The sequence below is a fragment of the Chiloscyllium plagiosum genome, chromosome 47 (genome assembly GCF_004010195.1).
Source record: "Chiloscyllium plagiosum isolate BGI_BamShark_2017 chromosome 47, ASM401019v2, whole genome shotgun sequence".
In the NCBI taxonomy this organism is placed as follows: domain Eukaryota; kingdom Metazoa; phylum Chordata; class Chondrichthyes; order Orectolobiformes; family Hemiscylliidae; genus Chiloscyllium; species Chiloscyllium plagiosum.
In genome coordinates, this window is record NC_057756.1 from 9390592 (window position 1) to 9409190 (window position 18599).

At 46.7% G+C, this 18599-nt stretch overlaps 1 protein-coding gene across 4 annotated transcripts in view; it reads right to left on the bottom strand.

Moving 5' to 3' along the window:
* Positions 1–18599, bottom strand: part of si:ch211-79k12.1 (uncharacterized protein LOC568891 homolog) — a 28738-nt gene that overhangs the window by 3760 nt on the left and 6379 nt on the right. For 2 of the 4 annotated variants that reach the window (XM_043683285.1, XM_043683282.1), the window contains exons 4-8: positions 18012–18163; positions 15038–15182; positions 12440–12581; positions 9995–10097; positions 4401–5324 (exon numbers count right to left, since the gene is read on the bottom strand). In XM_043683285.1, coding sequence (XP_043539220.1) covers positions 10007–10097; positions 12440–12581; positions 15038–15182; positions 18012–18163 — 530 coding nt within the window. In that variant the 3' untranslated portion in view covers positions 4401–5324; positions 9995–10006. Of the gene's footprint in view, positions 1–4400; positions 5325–9994; positions 10098–12439; positions 12582–15037; positions 15183–18011; positions 18164–18599 lie in introns of those variants that run through there. The other 2 variants (XM_043683284.1, XM_043683283.1) reach the window with 2 other exon arrangements.

The window sequence follows — 18599 nt, forward strand, 5'->3', positions numbered from 1 at the left end:
CCCTCCCTATCTCTGTAACCCCCTCCAGCCCCTACACCCCCTCCCTATCTCTGTGAGTGGGTTTGTGCATGATTATGTGCATGGATCCATGTATGAATGTGTGTGAGATTGAATATGTCTGTGAGAGTGTGTGAGAGAATTGGATATGTTTGTCAGAGAGTGTAATTGTGGTTTGTGGCTTTCTTTCATATTGGAGTAAATCTTTAATACACCCTTAACAAGAAATTTTAGATTTCAGAAATTGACCTGGTTACCCATCTGACCACACATACACACACACACAGACACAAACATGTCTACAGTCTTACATCAACCCATTCACACCCATCCACACTCACAGACACACACACACACATCCCCCCATCCACACACACACACACTCACTTCTGTCCCCACACACGATTATAGTCTCACATACGTGCACTATTCACCCATCCATGTACAGACTCTCCCTCACAGATACATACACAAACCCACCCATCTACACATAGATGCACACACACACTCCGCCCCCATCCACACATGCTCCCACACATACATTCTTAACTTGCTCAGAAAGGCTGAGGAAGGCTGAGTAACTGTATTGGTGAAGATGGGGTCCCAGACCACTGGAACAGATCCGTGACAGTCACAGACATACTCCCACACTCACTGGGGCTCTCGCTCCTGCTGGTACAGAGTCAGCAGAGAGTTTGACCATTTCCATCACTTTCTGAGAAAATGCATCTTATGCCCCCTCGAACTTACAATGACATCAGCCATTTTATACCCTGATTTTTCTTGTAAAACCATTTTGTAAAGAAAATGACCAAAAGAAAAGATGTTGTCTTCAAAACTAATAAAAAAATTTAATGTTTAAAAGTCTCCTCTGCTCGTACGGAACGACCCATAGGATTCTGTTGTATAAAGGATCACGAATGGTACTAGATTTTGATCTGGACTTGCCTCCACCCTGTCTAGAATGGAAATTATTTATGTAAACATGTCACACTGTCAATACACCTTTGAGCCAGAGGTGGCACTGTACTGGGGTTTACTATTGATTTATGAATAAAGGGGATGATTTTACACAGGGTGCAGCACTGTTCACCAGTTGAAACCAGATGTAGCAATAGTCATAGACTCAAACAGCACAGATCAGGCTCTTCTGCCCATCTATCTACATTAATCCAACATTCCAATACTTTACGTACAGCTTTGAATGGTTTGGGGATATTGCAGTACTAGCTGAAATCACAGGACAATGGTGGAGTTAGCATTACTACAAGGGCACTTTGAGATACAAGGGACAGAGATCTGAAGCTGTCTCAGAGAATCAAGTCAGTTTGAGGTCCCGCTGAGAGTCAAAGGCCTGGCAAAAATCAGTAAAACCACAGATAGGTACCCTCCCCGGCGTGTCAAAACGTTGGGTGACATGGAGTCTGAAAGCATGGAAATGAGCCCAGAATCCAAACCACAGTTCTTGGCACCAGCATTGAAGGAGTTCCGCACTGTCGGAGGGTCAGTGCTGAGAGAGTGCCGCACTCGGAGGGTCAGTGCTGAGGGAGCGCCGCACAGTCGGAGGATCGGTGCTGAGGGAACGCCGCACTGTCGGAGGGTCGGTGCTGAGGGACTGCCACAGTCGGAACGTCCATTTCTTGGGATATGAGTCGGCATTTGTTGCCTGTCCCTAGTTGCCCCCCTTGAGAAGGTGGGGTGAGCTGCCTTCTTGAACCGCTGCCCCTTGTCCTTTTAGATGGAAGTGGCCGTGGGTTTGGAAGGTGCTGCCTGAGGATCTTTGGTGAGTTCCTGCAGTGGGTCTTGTAGCTGGTACACACTGCTGTTACTGAGTGTCGGTGGGGCGAGCGAGGGGATGTTTGTGGGTGTGGGGCTGCTTTGTCCCTGGATGGTGTCGAGCTTCTTGAGTGTTGTTGGAGCTGCCCCCATCCAGGGGCAAGTGGGGAGTATTCCCTCGCCCTCCTGCCTTGTGCCTTGTCGACGGGGAGTCAGAAGGTGAGTAACTTGCTGTAAGAATCCCAGCCTCTGTGCTTGGAGTCTTTTATGTTCCTGACCCAGTATTCATCAACACCTGATCAGACTCACACATGTGAAAGTAGCAGTGAGTGATGCAGGAGATTGTCAGAATCGAACAATTCCCAACATGAGAATCAATTTCCATCACATCTTGTTTGCAGAGATCAGAGGGATAGACGTTTTGCTTACTTCACTCGTTTATTTAGATATGTGAAAGATTTAAACCCTTTAGCCAGTGTAAGACAGTTCCTATACAGATAAGCAGTAAATCCCCAATTACATAATACAGAGCTAAAATCACTCTTGCTCATACATACATACCACTCCCTATCCATACAAATTACAGGTAGTCATAATATCACAGGCCGTTTGACTTTAAAATACTATGCATTCACTTGTAGGAACCTTTTTCTGTGAAAATTAATTAATCAATCTGTGAACGACATAAACTGATAGACGAATTCTAACCCTGTAAAAATCCTGCTGAGTCGTGGGCATCTCAGGGATCAAGGCTTGGTTCATAGATTTGGGAAGAGCGTCTTCAGGTTTTATGGACAGTGACTGGGAGATGTTGGGATTGTTATCTATGGAGCGAGCAGAGAAGGTCAAGGGGGACATTGAATCAGGACATTCAGAATCCCTGAGGGGGTTGGAGGGTTTGAATTGAGTCACCAGAGGGACACGGGATTGATGGGAATCAGGAAAAGAACCAGAGGGGTGGGGTGGGGAGGGGAAGGGAAGAGGAAGTGGAGGAGAATTTGACCCAGTAGTTGTGAACTGGTACACACTGCCTGGAAGGGAAGATTCAACAGGAACTTTCGGACAGCAGGGGGAAGGAATTCACAGGAATGTAGGAATAAACTGAAGCTCAGACTCAAAGCAAAATCCACTGATGTGTGGGCACATCTGGGAAAGGGAGGGACATTAAACATTCCCGCATCTTCTCTATTCTCATGAGTTTACAGTTAAGGCTCCGATGACAATGTGTGCAATACAGGAACAGAATCTCATTTGTGCCAGAGGCAGTCAAACCCACTGGAGTGGAGTCAAATATGATCCCAGATTGGGTAAAGCGGAACTATTTCCATTATTAGAAAGGGATATCAGAGTGCAGAGTGCAGTCATCTTTATACAGGTACACAATCCTTTATCCGAAACCATTGGGGCCAGCTGGTTTTCGTAATGTGGAATTTTTCAGATTTTGGAATAAGTGACGGTTTCATGGTGGAATTTTAAAAATCTTACCGAACAGCAGACGCACCTGTGAGTACTACGAGCACTGAGACAGAGTTGACATCTGCTAGTGCTGGGCCACGCTGTCACACCACACCTGAGTGACGTGGGGGGAGTGGGTGTGGAGTCGGGTTAACTGTTTGCATGCTAAACAACCTTATTACAGAGTCAAATATTCCACAAAGAAAACTTCAGATTTTGGAGCTTTGAGATTTCGGATAAAGGATTGTGTATATGTACTATATGCTATAATATGGCTCAACATTGAGGTGGGATCTTGACAAATGCCAAATGATACTTCGAAATGGGCGGCACAGTGGCACAGAGACCCACGTTCAATTCCCGCCTCAGGCGACCGACTGTGTGGAGTTTGCACATTCTCCCCGTGTCTGCGTGGGTTTCCTCCGGGTGCTCCGGTTTCCTCCCACAGTGCAAGAATGTGCAGGGTCAGGTGAACTGGCCATGCTAAATTGCCCATAGTGTTAGGTGCAGGGGTAGTTTGCACATTCTCCCCGTGTCTGCGTGGGTTTCCTCCGGGTGCTCCGGTTTCCTCCCACAGTGCAAGAATGTGCAGGTCAGGTGAATTGGCCATGCTAAATTGCCCATAGTGTTAGGTGCAGGGGTAAATGTAGGGGAATGGGTCTGGGTGGGTGCACTTCGGCGGGTCGGTGTGGACTTGTTGGGCCGAAGGGCCTGTTTCCACACTGTTAAGTAATCTAATTTAATCTAATCTAGAAATAAAAATTGAAAAAGATTTTCCTAGTTTTCACAGAGAATTTTGACTCTACCATCCGCCCTCCCTCCATTCCAAATCCCGTCTGATGCAAATCCCGTTTGGAGCCTGTTTGTCATGGGTTACATAACCAAGAGAAGGAACATTTTGCCAGTGAGCGTGAGCAAATCCATTTAAAACAAATCCCTGTTGCAGTAACAGCATTCAGCCAGGAGGAAGCGCTACCCTGACCATTGTGGCAGATTGGGCACAACGTGCTATTTCTGTCAATTAGCTATATAAGAAAAACCAAAGTGCGCACCCCTTGAACTACTTAAGGAAATTAAATTGCTCCCATTACTGTCACAGCAGAAAGCAATGTGCTGAAACAAAACGAGACTCTAAATGTCAACAGAATGAAAATCAGTACAACATAAATAACTCCATGATATCTGCAGTTATTGTAAAAAGTGCAAATCGCATGACTATAATCCAAGCGAGGTTACAACAATGATAAAAATCAAGATAATTAATTTCAAAAATATATAAATGCAAAGACTTACAGCGTCCATTCAGGGAATCAAATCGTTCAAAGGCTTTACCACTGGCATTAAAACTAGGATAATGTGACCTGTACTCATTTTTGTAGCTGTCAATTGTGGCTGAGATTGTATTTGAAGTTCAGATCATTTGGGGAGATCCTGGGAGCAATTTCAAATTAAGACAGAAGTTCCCTGGCAGTGTATCAATATTTGACAGGGATAAGACCATAAGACATAGGTGTGGAAGTAAGGCCATTCGGCCCATCGAGTCCACTCTGCCATTCAATCATGGCTGATGGGCATTTCAACTGATGGGCGTTTCAGGGAATATCTCTGGATCCGCAGGAACATGTCAATTTTAGTTACAGGCTCATCTGAAATATCTATTGACTGAATATTTTTAATGTTTAATTTGCTTTCAAGTGAAGCGCTGTACTTAACTGCCACCAACAGAGGGGGCCACCACCATCCCCAGTGGCACCATCTGTTGGCCATGGGGTGAAATAACAGATGGGAAACTTGTCAACAATTTTGTTTTTAATGCCTGGTCCCAACTTTCCAACAAAATAATCTCAAATGTCTTCTGAGGATTCCTCACTCGCCTTCATCTAAAAGACAATCTGCAACACTGCCTCCTCTGCCAGTACACTTCATCAGAAAAAGGACACTGTAGCCTTGATAAAAATAATTGTGATTTAACAATTTGTAAGATTTGCACAACCCCCACGATTGTGAGGCGAAAGTAGCTAAGAGATGAAAGCTATTCAAATTCCTCAGCTCGATCAACATTGTGACCACCCACCTCGTTCTCAAAGGCTTCCTACCTGTAAAAATAAAAGACAAATATTGTGATGTTCACCTCATTTACTGCGTCCGTTGCTCTCGTGTGGTCTCCTTTACATTGGGGAGAAAGGACGCCAACTTGCCAAGCGTTTCAGGGAATATCTCTGGGTCACGCGCACCAAACAACCCCATGGCCCCATGGCTGACCACTTTAACACCCTCCCACTCCCCCCAATGACATGCAAGTCCTGGGCCTTCTCCACCGCCAATCCAAGCCACTCGATGCCTGGAGGAAGAACGCCTCATCTTCCGACTTGGGACCCTCCAACCACATGGCATCAACATCGACTTCACCAGTTTCCTTATCTCCCCTCCCCCCACCTCATCCCAGATCCAACCCTCCAACTCAGCACCGCCCTCTTGACCTGTCCGTCTTCTTTCCCACCTATCTGCTCCACCCTCCCCACTGACCTATCACCTTCCCAGCTAACCTTGTCTCCACCCCTACAGTTATCTCTCAGCCCCCTTCCTCCTCCACATTCCTGGTGAAGGGCTAATGCCCGAAACATCAACTCTCCTGCTTCTCGGATGCTGCCTGACCTGCTGTGCTTTTCCAGCACCACACTCTCGACTTTGACTCTCCAGCATCTGCAGTCCCCACTTTCTCCTAAATATTGTTATGTTGTATACTACTGGGACAGGGACATTGCAGTTAACTCAGTTGGCTAGACAGCTGGTTCACAATGCAGAATTTTACTAACAGTACAGGCTCAATTCCAGTCATCAGCTGAGGTAATACAGCAACTTCCAAAGTCAAAAAGTATTGTGCTGGAAAAGCATGGCTCTGAGGAGCAGGAGGCATACTTTTCAACAACGTCTCTCCAGCATCTTCCAAACCCACGGCCACTTCCATCTAGGAGAACAAGGGGCAGCAGATACATGGGGACACCACCCCCTGCAAGTTCCCCTCCACTCACTATCCCGACTTGGAAATATATCACCCGTTCCTTCCTGGGTCAGAATCCTGGAATTCCCTCCCTCAGGGACATTGTGGGTCTACCCACAGCACACGGACTGCAGAGGTTCAAGAAGGCAGCTCATCCCCACCTTCTCAAGGTGGGGGCAACAAGGGACGAGGGCGATAAATATTGGCCCAGCCAGTGGCACCCACATCCCACAAGTGAATAAAAAATATTATCCAATATTTTGTCGAACAACAGAGCGGTTGCAGTAGACATGGGGTAGCCATTCAGCCTCTTCTCCCTGCTAGCACTGCAACAATAAGTAACACTGCTACCACAGCCTTTATAATCACCAGCTCAGGAGGAGAAAGGGAGGGCTGCAGATGCTGGAGATCAGAGTCGAGAGTGTGGTGCTGGGAAAGCGCAGCAGGTCAGGCAACATCCGAGGAGGAGAGTCGACGTTTCGGGCATAACCCCGGGATTATTCCCGAAACATCGATTCTCCTGCTCCTCAGTTGCTGCCTGACCTGCTGTGCTTTCCCAGCAACACACTCTCCACACTGATCACCAGTTCAGTACAGGCAGCTGATTAAGTTTTCAAGCTACATATTAGACACGTGATAGAATTGTGAACCAAAGTCAAAATTTCCTACCCTCTTGAATAACACATTCACTTTCCTGAATCAATTACATTTTTTTGGTATTAATTGGCAATATTTCACTACCATGAGCAGTTTTTATCTTTTATTTTTAAGAAAAAAAGAAAGAAACTGGTTAACTTAAATTGTCTCCCTCCTCTATAGCTTCCCACTAATTGATGCATCATAGTTTACCTGGTTCCTCTACCTCACCACATACCTATAGCCATGGGCATTTTAAAAAGTATATATATTATTACAAAGATTCATCTAATTTTCTCACAATAGCCTCAACTGAACCTGCCTCCTCCACATTCTCAGTCCAAGATGGCTTAGCCCTCACAGTGAGACTTGGTGGCCCTCTCAGGGAGAGATTTCTCCACTGTTTAAACATGTTCACTATAAACATGCCTCCCTCTCACTCTCAATCCTTCCACTAATGGGAACATTTCCTCTCATCTCCACTCTGTCCAGAATCATCTCCATCAAATCTCTTCTCCAGTCCCAGCTTCTCCAACTCATTCTCGTAACTACTCATAGAACCCCTGCAGTTTGGAAACAGGCCCTTCAGCCCAACAGGTCGACACTGACTCTCCATAGAGTATCCCACCCAAACCCATTCCTCGACATTTTACCCCTGACTGATGCACCTAACCGGCACATCCCTGAGCACTATGGGACAATTTAGCATGGCCAATCCACCCTAACCTATACATCCCTGGGCACTATGAGACAATTTAGCATGGCCAATCCACCCTAACCTGCACATCTTTGGACTGTAGGGTGAAACTGGAGCACCCGGAGAAAATCCACCCTCTGAAGAGTAACCCACCCAGACCCATTGCCCTACCCTACATTTCCCTCTGACTAATGCAGCTAACACTATGGGACAATTTCCCATGGCCAATTCACCTGACCTCCACATCTTTGAATTGTGGGAGGAAACCCATGCAGGCACGGGGAGAATGTGCAAACCCCACACAGACAGTCGCCCGAAGCTAGAATTGAACAGGGGTCCCTGGCGCTGGGAGGCAGCAATACTAACTGCTGAGCCACCGTGCTGCCCCACAGTCCCTCGTCCCAGAGACCATCCTCGTAAATATGCTTTCTTCACTGTCCCACCAAAGTTCAGTGCTCAGAACTGGACACAATATTTCAACTGAGGCTTTGTATAAAAAAACTGGCATAACCTCCTTCCTTGAAACCCGTATTTATAAAGATATGGACCTCTCATACCTGAGACAAATGGATTGATTTAACTGGAATAGCCCGAATTGAGTTACTGACAGACCCACAGAAATTACTCTCGAGTTGTACAACACAGTCTCTTTCTCCACGCAGTCCTGCAAGGTCTTTCTTTTCCAACCAAGTTAAACCATGCAACATTCCACGACAGAGGGCTTATTATTGGTCAGGATGTTGATCCAGATAATCGAGATTTCCACCCACATCCTTCTCTCTCCCTCACTGTTATCTCCCTGCACCTTATTTTTCTCTCTCCCCATTGACTGTCTCTTTCCTTGGCCCTCCATCCCCTCCAATAGCCACAAAAGTATCCAAACTTAACATTTCCACGTTTGTGACGCATTCCATATTTAGACCGTAAGACATAGGAGCAGAATTAGGCCATTCTGCCCATTGCTCTGCCATTTGATCATGGTTGCTGTTTTGACACAATCCCAGGTTAAAACTCCTCCCTCCTCGACTTTGCTCTCAGACTCTACTGCTCTCGCTATCTCTGGTCTGCAGGTCCCTACATGTTTTGCTCAGATGCACAGCATATTTGATATTGAGATCGATTCAAATTTTCAGAGGGAGTTATGGGGTAAGATGGGGAAAATGGAGTCGAGCAAATCTGGAATATCGTGAGCAGTTTTGGACCCCATAGCAAATGAGGGAATACTCCCATTGGAGGGTGGGTATAGGAGGAACTTGCTAATCCCTGGAATAAGGGGTTGCCCGAAATTTACTTTAATTTGTTCAAGGGATGTGGGTGCCGCTGGCTAAGCAAAAATTTATTGCCCATCACCAAGTGATAAGATGTTAGTGAGCTGTTTTCTTGAACCGTTGGAGATGCGGAATAAATGGAGCTGAAATTCTCTGGAATACTTTGGAAGAGTGACAGGCAACTTCATCGAGACAGACAAGATTCCAAAGGAGCTTGACAGGGTGGACGTGGAGAGACCATTTCCCTGCGGTCCAGGGAACACGGCTTAAAGTCTCAGGGTGAGGTGGTGGCCATCTTGGACAGAGGGGGCGGTGGCAGCCATCTTGGATAGAGGGAACTGAGTGTGGTGTTGGCCATCTTGCTCAGAGGGGCGGTTTCGGCCACCTTGTACAAAGGGGAGTGTCAGCTATCTTGGACTGACGTGACTGAATGTGGTGCTGGCCATCTTGGACTGAGTGAAGTGGTGGCTATCTCAGACCGAGGTGACTATGTGGTGTCAGTCATCTAGGACCGAGGGGACATGTAGGCCTCTCGGACTGAGGGGAGGGGCCTCGGTAGGTTCAGAATCTTTGGAATTTGCTCCCTCAAGGATTGTAGGTGCTCCATCAAGGCTGGTATTTCCGATCACCCAGGAAACGTTGGGAGCCAGAGAGAAAGTGGAGTTTTATCAGCTTTCGTTAAAAAAATTCATGCATGCAAGGTGGGTGTTGCTGACTAGGGCCAGTATTTCCTGCCCATCCTAAATTATCATATAGGGGGATTGTGGACCAAGCACGTTGCCGTCGGTCTGGAACCAAACTAAGAGGACAGATCTCCTTCACTGAAAGGAAACTAGCGAACATTCACGACAAAGCAATAATGGTCGCCATCAGGGCAACTTTTCAATTGTACTGAATTCAAATTTCACCATCTGCTGTGGTTGGATTTGAATCCTTGAAACCAGAACATTAGACTGGGATTCTGGATTGATATCCCAGTCAGTGCACCATTATGTCACGACCGCCCCATGGAAAGCTATGAATGGATAGTACAGCGAGGAGAACTCGAGAGGCCGAATGGTCAGCGCTTGCCCTTACTGTCTTCCCTGATCTCCCCACTGTCATCAGCACCTCCTTTCCCTGCTCCAACCAACATGGGGAAGGGTATTAGAATGAGAAATGTACCTGGTTAGCGATTCACATGACCAGAGGAACAGAGTCAGTCACACAGTAGGGAATGGATGAGTCACTCCCCTTCCAGATAGGGGTCTTGCTGACCTGGTTGTCCCTGCACAAAGTGAGGGACAGCAAAAGACAAAAAAAGATAGCTTTTAGTGGAACACAAAGCAACATGTTTGAAAGTGCGATGGCAGAATCAAACACACACAGACATGGGGTTCAAGATGCCAATTGTACCTTCTGTCTCTCAGCTGTCATGAGACACTCACTCTTAAAAAGCTACCACCCCCAGTGAATGTAGCTGAGCGAATGCCATCTCCTGGAATACTCCACCCTTTCACCCAACCAGCACCCCCCACCTCCCAACAAACCCCCATGTCAACCACCACATCAAATGTCTTTTAAACGTTGTAACTGTATCAGCATCCACCATTTCCTCTGGCACTTCCCTCCACACACTAACCACTCTTGGCGCAAAAAGGTTGCCCCTCACGTCCTTTCTAAACCTTTCTCCTCCCACCTTAAAAAATATGCCCCCTAGTTTTGAATTTGCCCACCCTAGGGGTAAATACCTTGGGCATTCACCTTAACCATACCCACCATGATTTTATAAACCTCGATAAGGTCACCCCTTAGCCGATTATGTTCCAGTGAAAAAAGGTCCCAGTCTATTCAGCCTCTCCTAATAACTCAAGCCCTCCATTCCTGACAACATCCTGGTAAATCTCTTCTGAACCCTCTTCAGCTTGATCATATCCTTCCAAGAACAGGGCAACCAAAACTGCACACAGTATTTCAGAACAGGCCACGTCAACATGTTGTCCCAAACTCGGATACTGAAAGGACTGAGGAATGAAGGTAATTTGTGCCAAGTGCCTCATTAACCACCCTGTTGACCTGTGATGCAAAAATTGCAACATTTAAAAGGCATTTGGATGGGTATATGAAAAGGAAGGGTTTGGAGGGATATGGGCCGGGTGGGACTAGATTGGGTTGGGATATCTGGTCGGTGTGGACGGGTTGGACCGAAGGGCCCGTTTCCGTGCTGTACATCTCTATGACTCTATAAACCGCTGGGTCTCTCTGTTCTACAACACTACCCAGGGCCCTACCATTCATTGTATAAGTTTGTTTGTTTTACCAACATGCAAAACCTCACACTTAACCAAATTAAACTCCAAAGCCCTACGTCTGACTTCAACTCAAAAGCTATACAGAGCGGACAGTTCTCAGAGCTCAGCCTAAGCTGACACGAGCATTAAACTTGGACTGAGCAGCACAGTGCTCTTAAACAAAAAAGGCACATAATATACAGAAGCAGTAACTCCATTGGATAGCGACAGCGGTAAGCTGCTTAGATGGCTCGGTTCAATCTTTGATTGCGGGGCAACATTTTCAGTGCTCAGTCCAGTTAACGACAAACACCCGTTTCCGACCTGTACAGACGCAGTGCCACCTTGTGTTAGTGCCTGTGAACTGAGCTGGGATGCAGTGTGTATGTGGAAACTGATTCTCAGTCTGATTTCACTGCCTGGAATGTGTACACTAACTCCTTAATTCTACTTTGTCCCATGTTTACCTTTGCACTGATCAATAGGGACAAGTGGTTAATTCTGTCTGACACCAGGACCCCCACAATAAGGATGTTACAAAGCAGAGTAGCAGCAGGTCATTCAGCTGACAACCCCCTTCAACCAGACATCACCCAGTCTTCCAGCCAAACTTCCCTCCAGCCCCTACACCCCTCCCTATTGTCTGTAACCTCCTCCAGCCCCTACACCCCTCCCTATTGTCGTAACCTCCTCCAGAACTTATATCCCTCCTTTATCCCTGTACCTCCTCCAATCCCAGCCCCTCATGAATTCCCCCAATTCCTACCCCTCCGTCCCTGGCCGCCATACTTGGGGCCTTGAGCTCTGGAATCCCCTCTCTCAACCTCTCCTTCTCTCACATCCTTTAAAAGAGCTCCTGAAAGGGAAACCCGTCCTTCTCGACAGAGATTCTTGGACGATATGTCCCGCCGTTGTCAGTGTCACACTTTAGGTGAAATGGTTTGGGCCATCTCGTGAGACATCCCCATCCCAGCAGATGGTGCCATCCAACTCTAAACCCGAAGGCTGGGGATTGGAAATTCCCCTCCTAACCGATGGTCCTGTCACAGTCCTGAGGGAACACTGCGTTGCCAACAGTACGGTCTTTCAGATGTGACACATCCAGAAGACCTTTCAGTTCAGATGTGAAAGATCATGAAGGGATTTCCCCGGGGGGGGGGGTACTGAAGAGAACCCTGAATATTACCAAGTTGCTGTTTGTGGGAATCGGCGCTGTGGCAAATTGGTTTCCGCATTCCCTCCGTTATAACAGCGTCATTTCCTATCGGCTGTAGAATGCGCTGGGGCATCCTGTGGCTCTGAAAGGCGCTAAAGAAATGCAAGTTATAGTGGCACTCACAGAAGAGTCATCCCTTTTTCATTCCTCTTCGCTTTGCATTTGTAAGCGATGATGCCGATAATCACCAAGAAGAGGACCCCAGCTGGAATCGCTATTGCTAGAATCAGGTTCATGTCACTCAGTTGCAGTGAGCTCAGTGGTTCTGAGGGAAGAAACACAGAAAAGAGTAGTCTAGCTGTAAGCCATTGGTGTGATTAAACATATATCAGCAGAGTGCTATAAATTGACACAAATCTGCACTAGACACACCATGGCGTCTGCAAGAGCAGGTCAGAGGCTGGGAATCCTGCAGCGGGTAACTCCCCTCCTGACTCCCCAAAGCCTGTCCACAAAGCACAAGTCAGGAGGGTGAGGGAATACTCCCCACTTGCCCTGGATAGGGGGGGCAGCGCCAACAACACTCGAAGCTCGACACCATCCTGGGACAAAGCAGACCCCGCTTGATTGGTCCCACATCCACAAACATCCCCTCATCTACCACCAATGCTTAACAGCAGCAGTGGGTACCACCTACAAGATAACTGGATGAAAATATTCCTCCTCATCTCTGTCTTAAATACACAACCCCTTATTCTGAGAGGATACCCTCTGGTCCTTGACTTTCCCACATCGGGAATCAACCTGTCCACATCCACCCTGTCAAATCCTCTAAGACACTTGTATGTTTCAGTGAGGTCACCTCTCATTATTTTAAACTCCGGCAAGTACAGGACCAACCTACTCCACCTTTCATAGAAGACAATCCCTCCATTCCTAGGGATTCCAAGTGAATCTTCTCTGGATTGCCTCCAATTCCTACCAGGCAAAGGTGAGGACTGCAGATGCTGGAAACCAGAGTTTAGATCAGAGTGGTGCTGGAAAAACACAGCAGGTCAGGCAGCATCCGAGGAGCAGGAAAAATTGACATTTCGGGCAAAAACCCTTCAACAGGAATGTTGGATTCCTGATGAAGGGCTTTTGCCCGAAACGTCGATTTTTCTTGCTCCTCGAATGCTGCCTGACCTGCTGTGCTTTTCCAGCACCACCCTGATCTAAACTCCAATTCCTGCCAATCTATCTTTCCTTAGACAACGGGTGCAAAGTTGTTCAGCTGTGGTCAGACTAGATGCTGACATCATGAGAAAAGGCGATCGAGGCAGAGGGAAAGGTAAAGAGAAGATTTACAAGGGCAATACCAGAAATATGTGGAAGTATAGTTCAGACAAAAAGTGACAGGCTAGGGCCTCCCTTTTGGAGAAAGAGGGGTAACTTACTATCGGGCAGAAGGTATAAATTTCTCAATACACATACAAACAGATTTAAGAACAGCTTCTTCCCAAGTGTTACTTTTGAACAGACCTCTCAAATGTTAGTGCTGATCTCTCTCTCTCTCTCTGCACCACTGTATTTTACCCTGTGTTCTGCCACCCTAATGCACTCTGCGTGGTACAATCGACCCAGATACCATGCCAAACAACACTTTACTCTGTATCTTGGTACACGTGACAACAATAATTCAAACTCAAAACAATGAATGGATTTGACAGACTGGATGCAGGGAGGAAGAGGAAGACAAGAGCTCTTGATCTAAGATAATGTTTGAGGGGTCCAGTGGGGACCCCAGGACAAACATCCACACCCAGGGAGGGGGGAGACAAATGGAAATCCCTCCTGGACAAAGTAGTTGTACTAAGTTAGGGGAAACTAGTTAAGCGAGTGAGAGGTAAGGGAAGAGGAGGTTATAATAGAGGATTTTGTTAAAAAAGGTGCAAGGAGGCGGAAATGGAGTCTACACTCCAGAACATAATAGTTGATCTGAATGAACTATTGCTTTGATGGGTGGCACAGTGGTTAGCACTGCTGGCTCACAGCGCCAGAGACCCGGGTTCATTTCCCACCTCAGGCAACTCTCTGTGTGGAGTTTGCACATTCTCCCCGTGTCTGCGTGGGTTTCCTCCGGTTTCCTCCCACAATCCAAAGATGTGCAGGTTAGGTGAATTGGCCATGCTAAATTGCCTGCAATGTTAGGTGAAGGGGTAAGTGTAGGGGAATGGGTCACGCTTCGGCGAGTAATCTAATATGGAGAAATTAGATTAGATTCTCTACAGTGTGGAAACAGGCCCTTCGGCCCAACCAGTCCACGCTGAACCTCCAAAGAGTAACCCACCCAGATCCATTTCCCTCTGACTAATGCACCTAACACTACAGGCAATTTAGCATGACCAATTCACCTGACCTGCACATCTTTGGACTGTGGGAGGAAACCGGAGCACCCGGAGGAAACCCACGCAGACACGGGGAGATGGTGCAAACTCCACACAGTCACCCGAGGCTGGAATCGAACCTGGGACCCTGGTGCTGTGAGGCAGTAGTGTTAACCACTGAGCCACCGTGCCACCTCTATACAACACACGCTCACTTAACAGGATTAAATGTGGGGTGGAAACTCTGATAGATTACAAGGTTGACAGTCATTGGGAGGAGATTAAATTCTATGGTAAGGTAGAAATTACTTGGATTGCGAAAATATCAGAGTTCATGGTCTGAGGGATAAAATATCAGACAATTTGAAACCAGTAACAGGGACAACTTCGAAATTTCTAAGTGTGATTAGCTCACCTTCCACAACCTCAATCAGAACAGATTTGGACTGGGTCAGACTTGGGAGTGAAGGGTGAGTGGCTGTGCAAGTGTAGATTCCACCTTGTTCGGGAGTGATCGTCACAATCTTCAGGTTGCTGTTTGGATAAATCCACTCATTGTCCTGTAGGAATGAGGTTAGATTTTATTCTGTGATTCACTCCTGGTATTATTCCAGACAGAACCCCTCCATGAACTCATTGACCAGGTTCCAGTCTGTAACTCACTCCTGGATATCTATTATTCTGTGCAAAAACTGCCCCGAATCCCGTGATTAGATTCCAGCCTGTGACTATGTCCTAGTATGTTTTCTTCTCGATATGAACCCTCCCTCTGAAAGCATCAAATGTTCAAACCCTATATTCACATCAGTCAGAGCATTCAATCACTATAATGTAAATATTCAACAACAATACATCATTTACAGAGGGAGATTGATTTGTTGCTTGGTAATTCACATAAGGCAAAGAAATAGAATAACTCAGCTTCAACATCAAACACTCCCAGGACAGGGACAGCACAGGGTTAGATACAGAGTAAAAGTCCCTCTGCACTGTCACCCCATCAAACACTCCCAGGACAGGGACAGCACGGGGTTAGATACAGAGTAAATGTCCTTCTACTCAGCTCCCATGCTGAACCCAATAGTAGATCAGTCTCTTTGCACGATTTTCCACACCTCCCAATACTCTACGTTCCTGAAACAAGATTACTGATTTTCAGACCACAGTTGCCAACCCACTGAGGTGAGACTGCTCCAGTTTATCTTACACAGGATCTTTGACAAAACAGTGTAGGGCCACGGTCAGTTTACAAACTTGCTTGCGAGGCGAGTAATGCCAGAGTTATAGGTTAACCCAAATGGGACGCGTTCCACCAGCCAGAGATTCCGAACGTCAGAACACCACACACATTGCAAAATGCATAAAAGATGTTTGAGGCTCTTCTCAACAAGGATGGTCCCAGGAACAAATGGGTCTGCACATTCGGAAAGGATAGAGAGCCACAGACTCATACAGCATGAAAAACAGACCCTTCAGCCCAACTCGTCCATGCTGACGAGGTTTCCTAAACTGAGCTAATACTGTTCATCTCAATTTGGCCCATATACCTCTAAACCCTTCCTATCCATGTACCCATCCAGAGTCTTTTTAAACATTGTGATTGTACTCATTTCTACCACTTCCTCTGGCAGTTCATTCCATACACTCCACCCTCTGTGTGAAAAGGTTGCCTTAAAAGATCCCTTTTAAATCATTCCCCTCTCACTTTAAACTCTCTAGTTTTGGATTCCCCCCACCCCAGGGAAAAGACCTTGCCTGTTCACCTTATCCATGCCCCTCATGATTTTAATAAACTTCTATAAAGCTCACCCCTCAGCCTCCAACCCTCTAGGGACAAAAAAAAGGGTCCCAGCCTATCTAGCCTCTCCTTATAACTCAGTAAAATCCACGTAAATTCTTTTTTGTACCCTTTCCAGTTTTATAACATCCTTCCTATAGCAGAGCGACCAGAATTGTACGCAGTACTCCAACTGTGGCCTGACCAATGTCTTGTACAGCCATAACATATTGCCCTACTCCTATTCTCAATGCTCTAACTGATGAAGGTGTGAGCCCCAAACACCTTCTACACCACTTTCAAGGAACTATCTACCTGCATCCCAAGGTCTCTCTGTTCGACAATACTCTCCAGGACCCTACTATTGATCACTAAGTCCTGCTCTAGTTTGCCTTATCAAAATGCAACACCTCACTTTATCTAAATGAAGTCTGCTCCATCTGCTACTCCTCAGCCCATTGGCTCAGTTGATCAAGATGAATAGGTTGGATCTCTGCTCTCATGAAGGAAGGCCTTGGGCTGGGGAGGGGAGTTAAAATGATGGAATGTTCCGACTGGATGGATACACAGAGACTGGTTCGTTCCATGGCCAACAGCATGATGATAGGCCATCAATATAAAACTGGGGCCAAGAGATTCAATCAGGCATTCAGGAGTAACGTCCTTCCCAGACTGTGGTTAGAACGTGAAATTCAGTTCCACGAGGAATCATCGAAGTGAGTCGTAGAGGTGTATTCCTGGGGCCGGGCGAGTGGGTTAGCTCAGTTGGCTGCACACAGTTACACCAATAGCGTGGGTTCAATTCCCGGACTGGCTAAGGTTACCACAAAGGACGCACCTTTCTCAAACTCTCCCCTCAGGTGACCTCAAGTTAAACTCGCCACCAGTTGCCCATCAATGGTGTCTTTCACCTTTATTAAGACCATAAAATACAGGAGCAGAATTAGGCCGTTCAGCCCATCCAGTCTGCTCCACCACTCGAGCATTTTTTTAAATTCATTCGTGGGATGTGGGTGTCACTGGCTAGGCCCGGCATTTATTGCCCATCCCTAATTACCCAGAGGGCAATTAAGCATCAACCGCATTGCTGTGGGTCTGGAGTCACATGTAGGCCCAGACTGAGCAATTTCCTTAGTGATGGGTTTCCCCGACAAGCAACAAGGGTTTCATGGTCATCATTAAGATTTTTAATTCCAGATTTTTATTGAATTCAAATTCCACCATCTGTCATGGTGGGATTTGAACCGAGCTCCCCAGAATGTTGTCTGGATCTCTGGATTGACAATCGAGCAAGAATACTGCGAGGACATCACCTCGCATGACTGATAATGTTTCCACAACTGCATTCTCCTGTCTTTTCCCCATTACATCCCCCTTTCATCCCTGTTTTAAAGACCCATCACTCTGAAGCTGAGCCCGCTAGTCACAGTCTCTCCCAATGGTGGAACTTAAGGAGGAAGCGGGATGAAAGGATGGAGGGAGAAGGGAGGGAAGATGTTGCGGTTAGGGGAGGTAAGACAGGAGGAGATAGAGTGAAGGGATGACGGTTATGTCCATGTGTCATCCAGGAGGTGAGGGGACACTCCTTCTTGTCTCTATAACTTGTTCATACCTTTCTCTTCCATTGGTACATTGGTGGCTCAGATGAGCTTGCACAACATTTGACCTCAACATCCTTTCCACGCATCACCCTCACAACGCGTGGGTCTCTCATGTAACGACTAAAGACGCTCCCAGGTTCAGAGATGGATATGCCGTTGAGATCTTTGAAACAAAACCCAAGAAGAAAAAAATATTAAAGTAGCAAGTGGAAAGAGGCGACTGAAAAGAGCCAGGGTCTTATCATAGCAAGAGCCTACGTGAGAAACATGACAGAATCATGTGAGGATCCCAATGGGAATCACCCGAACGCGGTCACACTGTCCAAACAATTCTCAGGCATTGAGTCGAGATTCTCACTATGATAGGGAGCAGGTGGAAGGGGGAAAAGGGAGGAGGGCAAATAGGGAGAATGAATGAGACAGAAAGTGAGAGAGAAAAAACAAGGGAAAAGAATGAACGAGAGAGAAAAAAAAACGACAGAAAGCAAAACAAGAGAGAAAGAAAGAATGAACGAGAGAGAGAAGGAAAGAACTAGAGAAAAGAAGAAAGTGAGGGAGGGAAAGAGACAGAGAGACAGAGAGAGAGAGAGAGAGAGAGA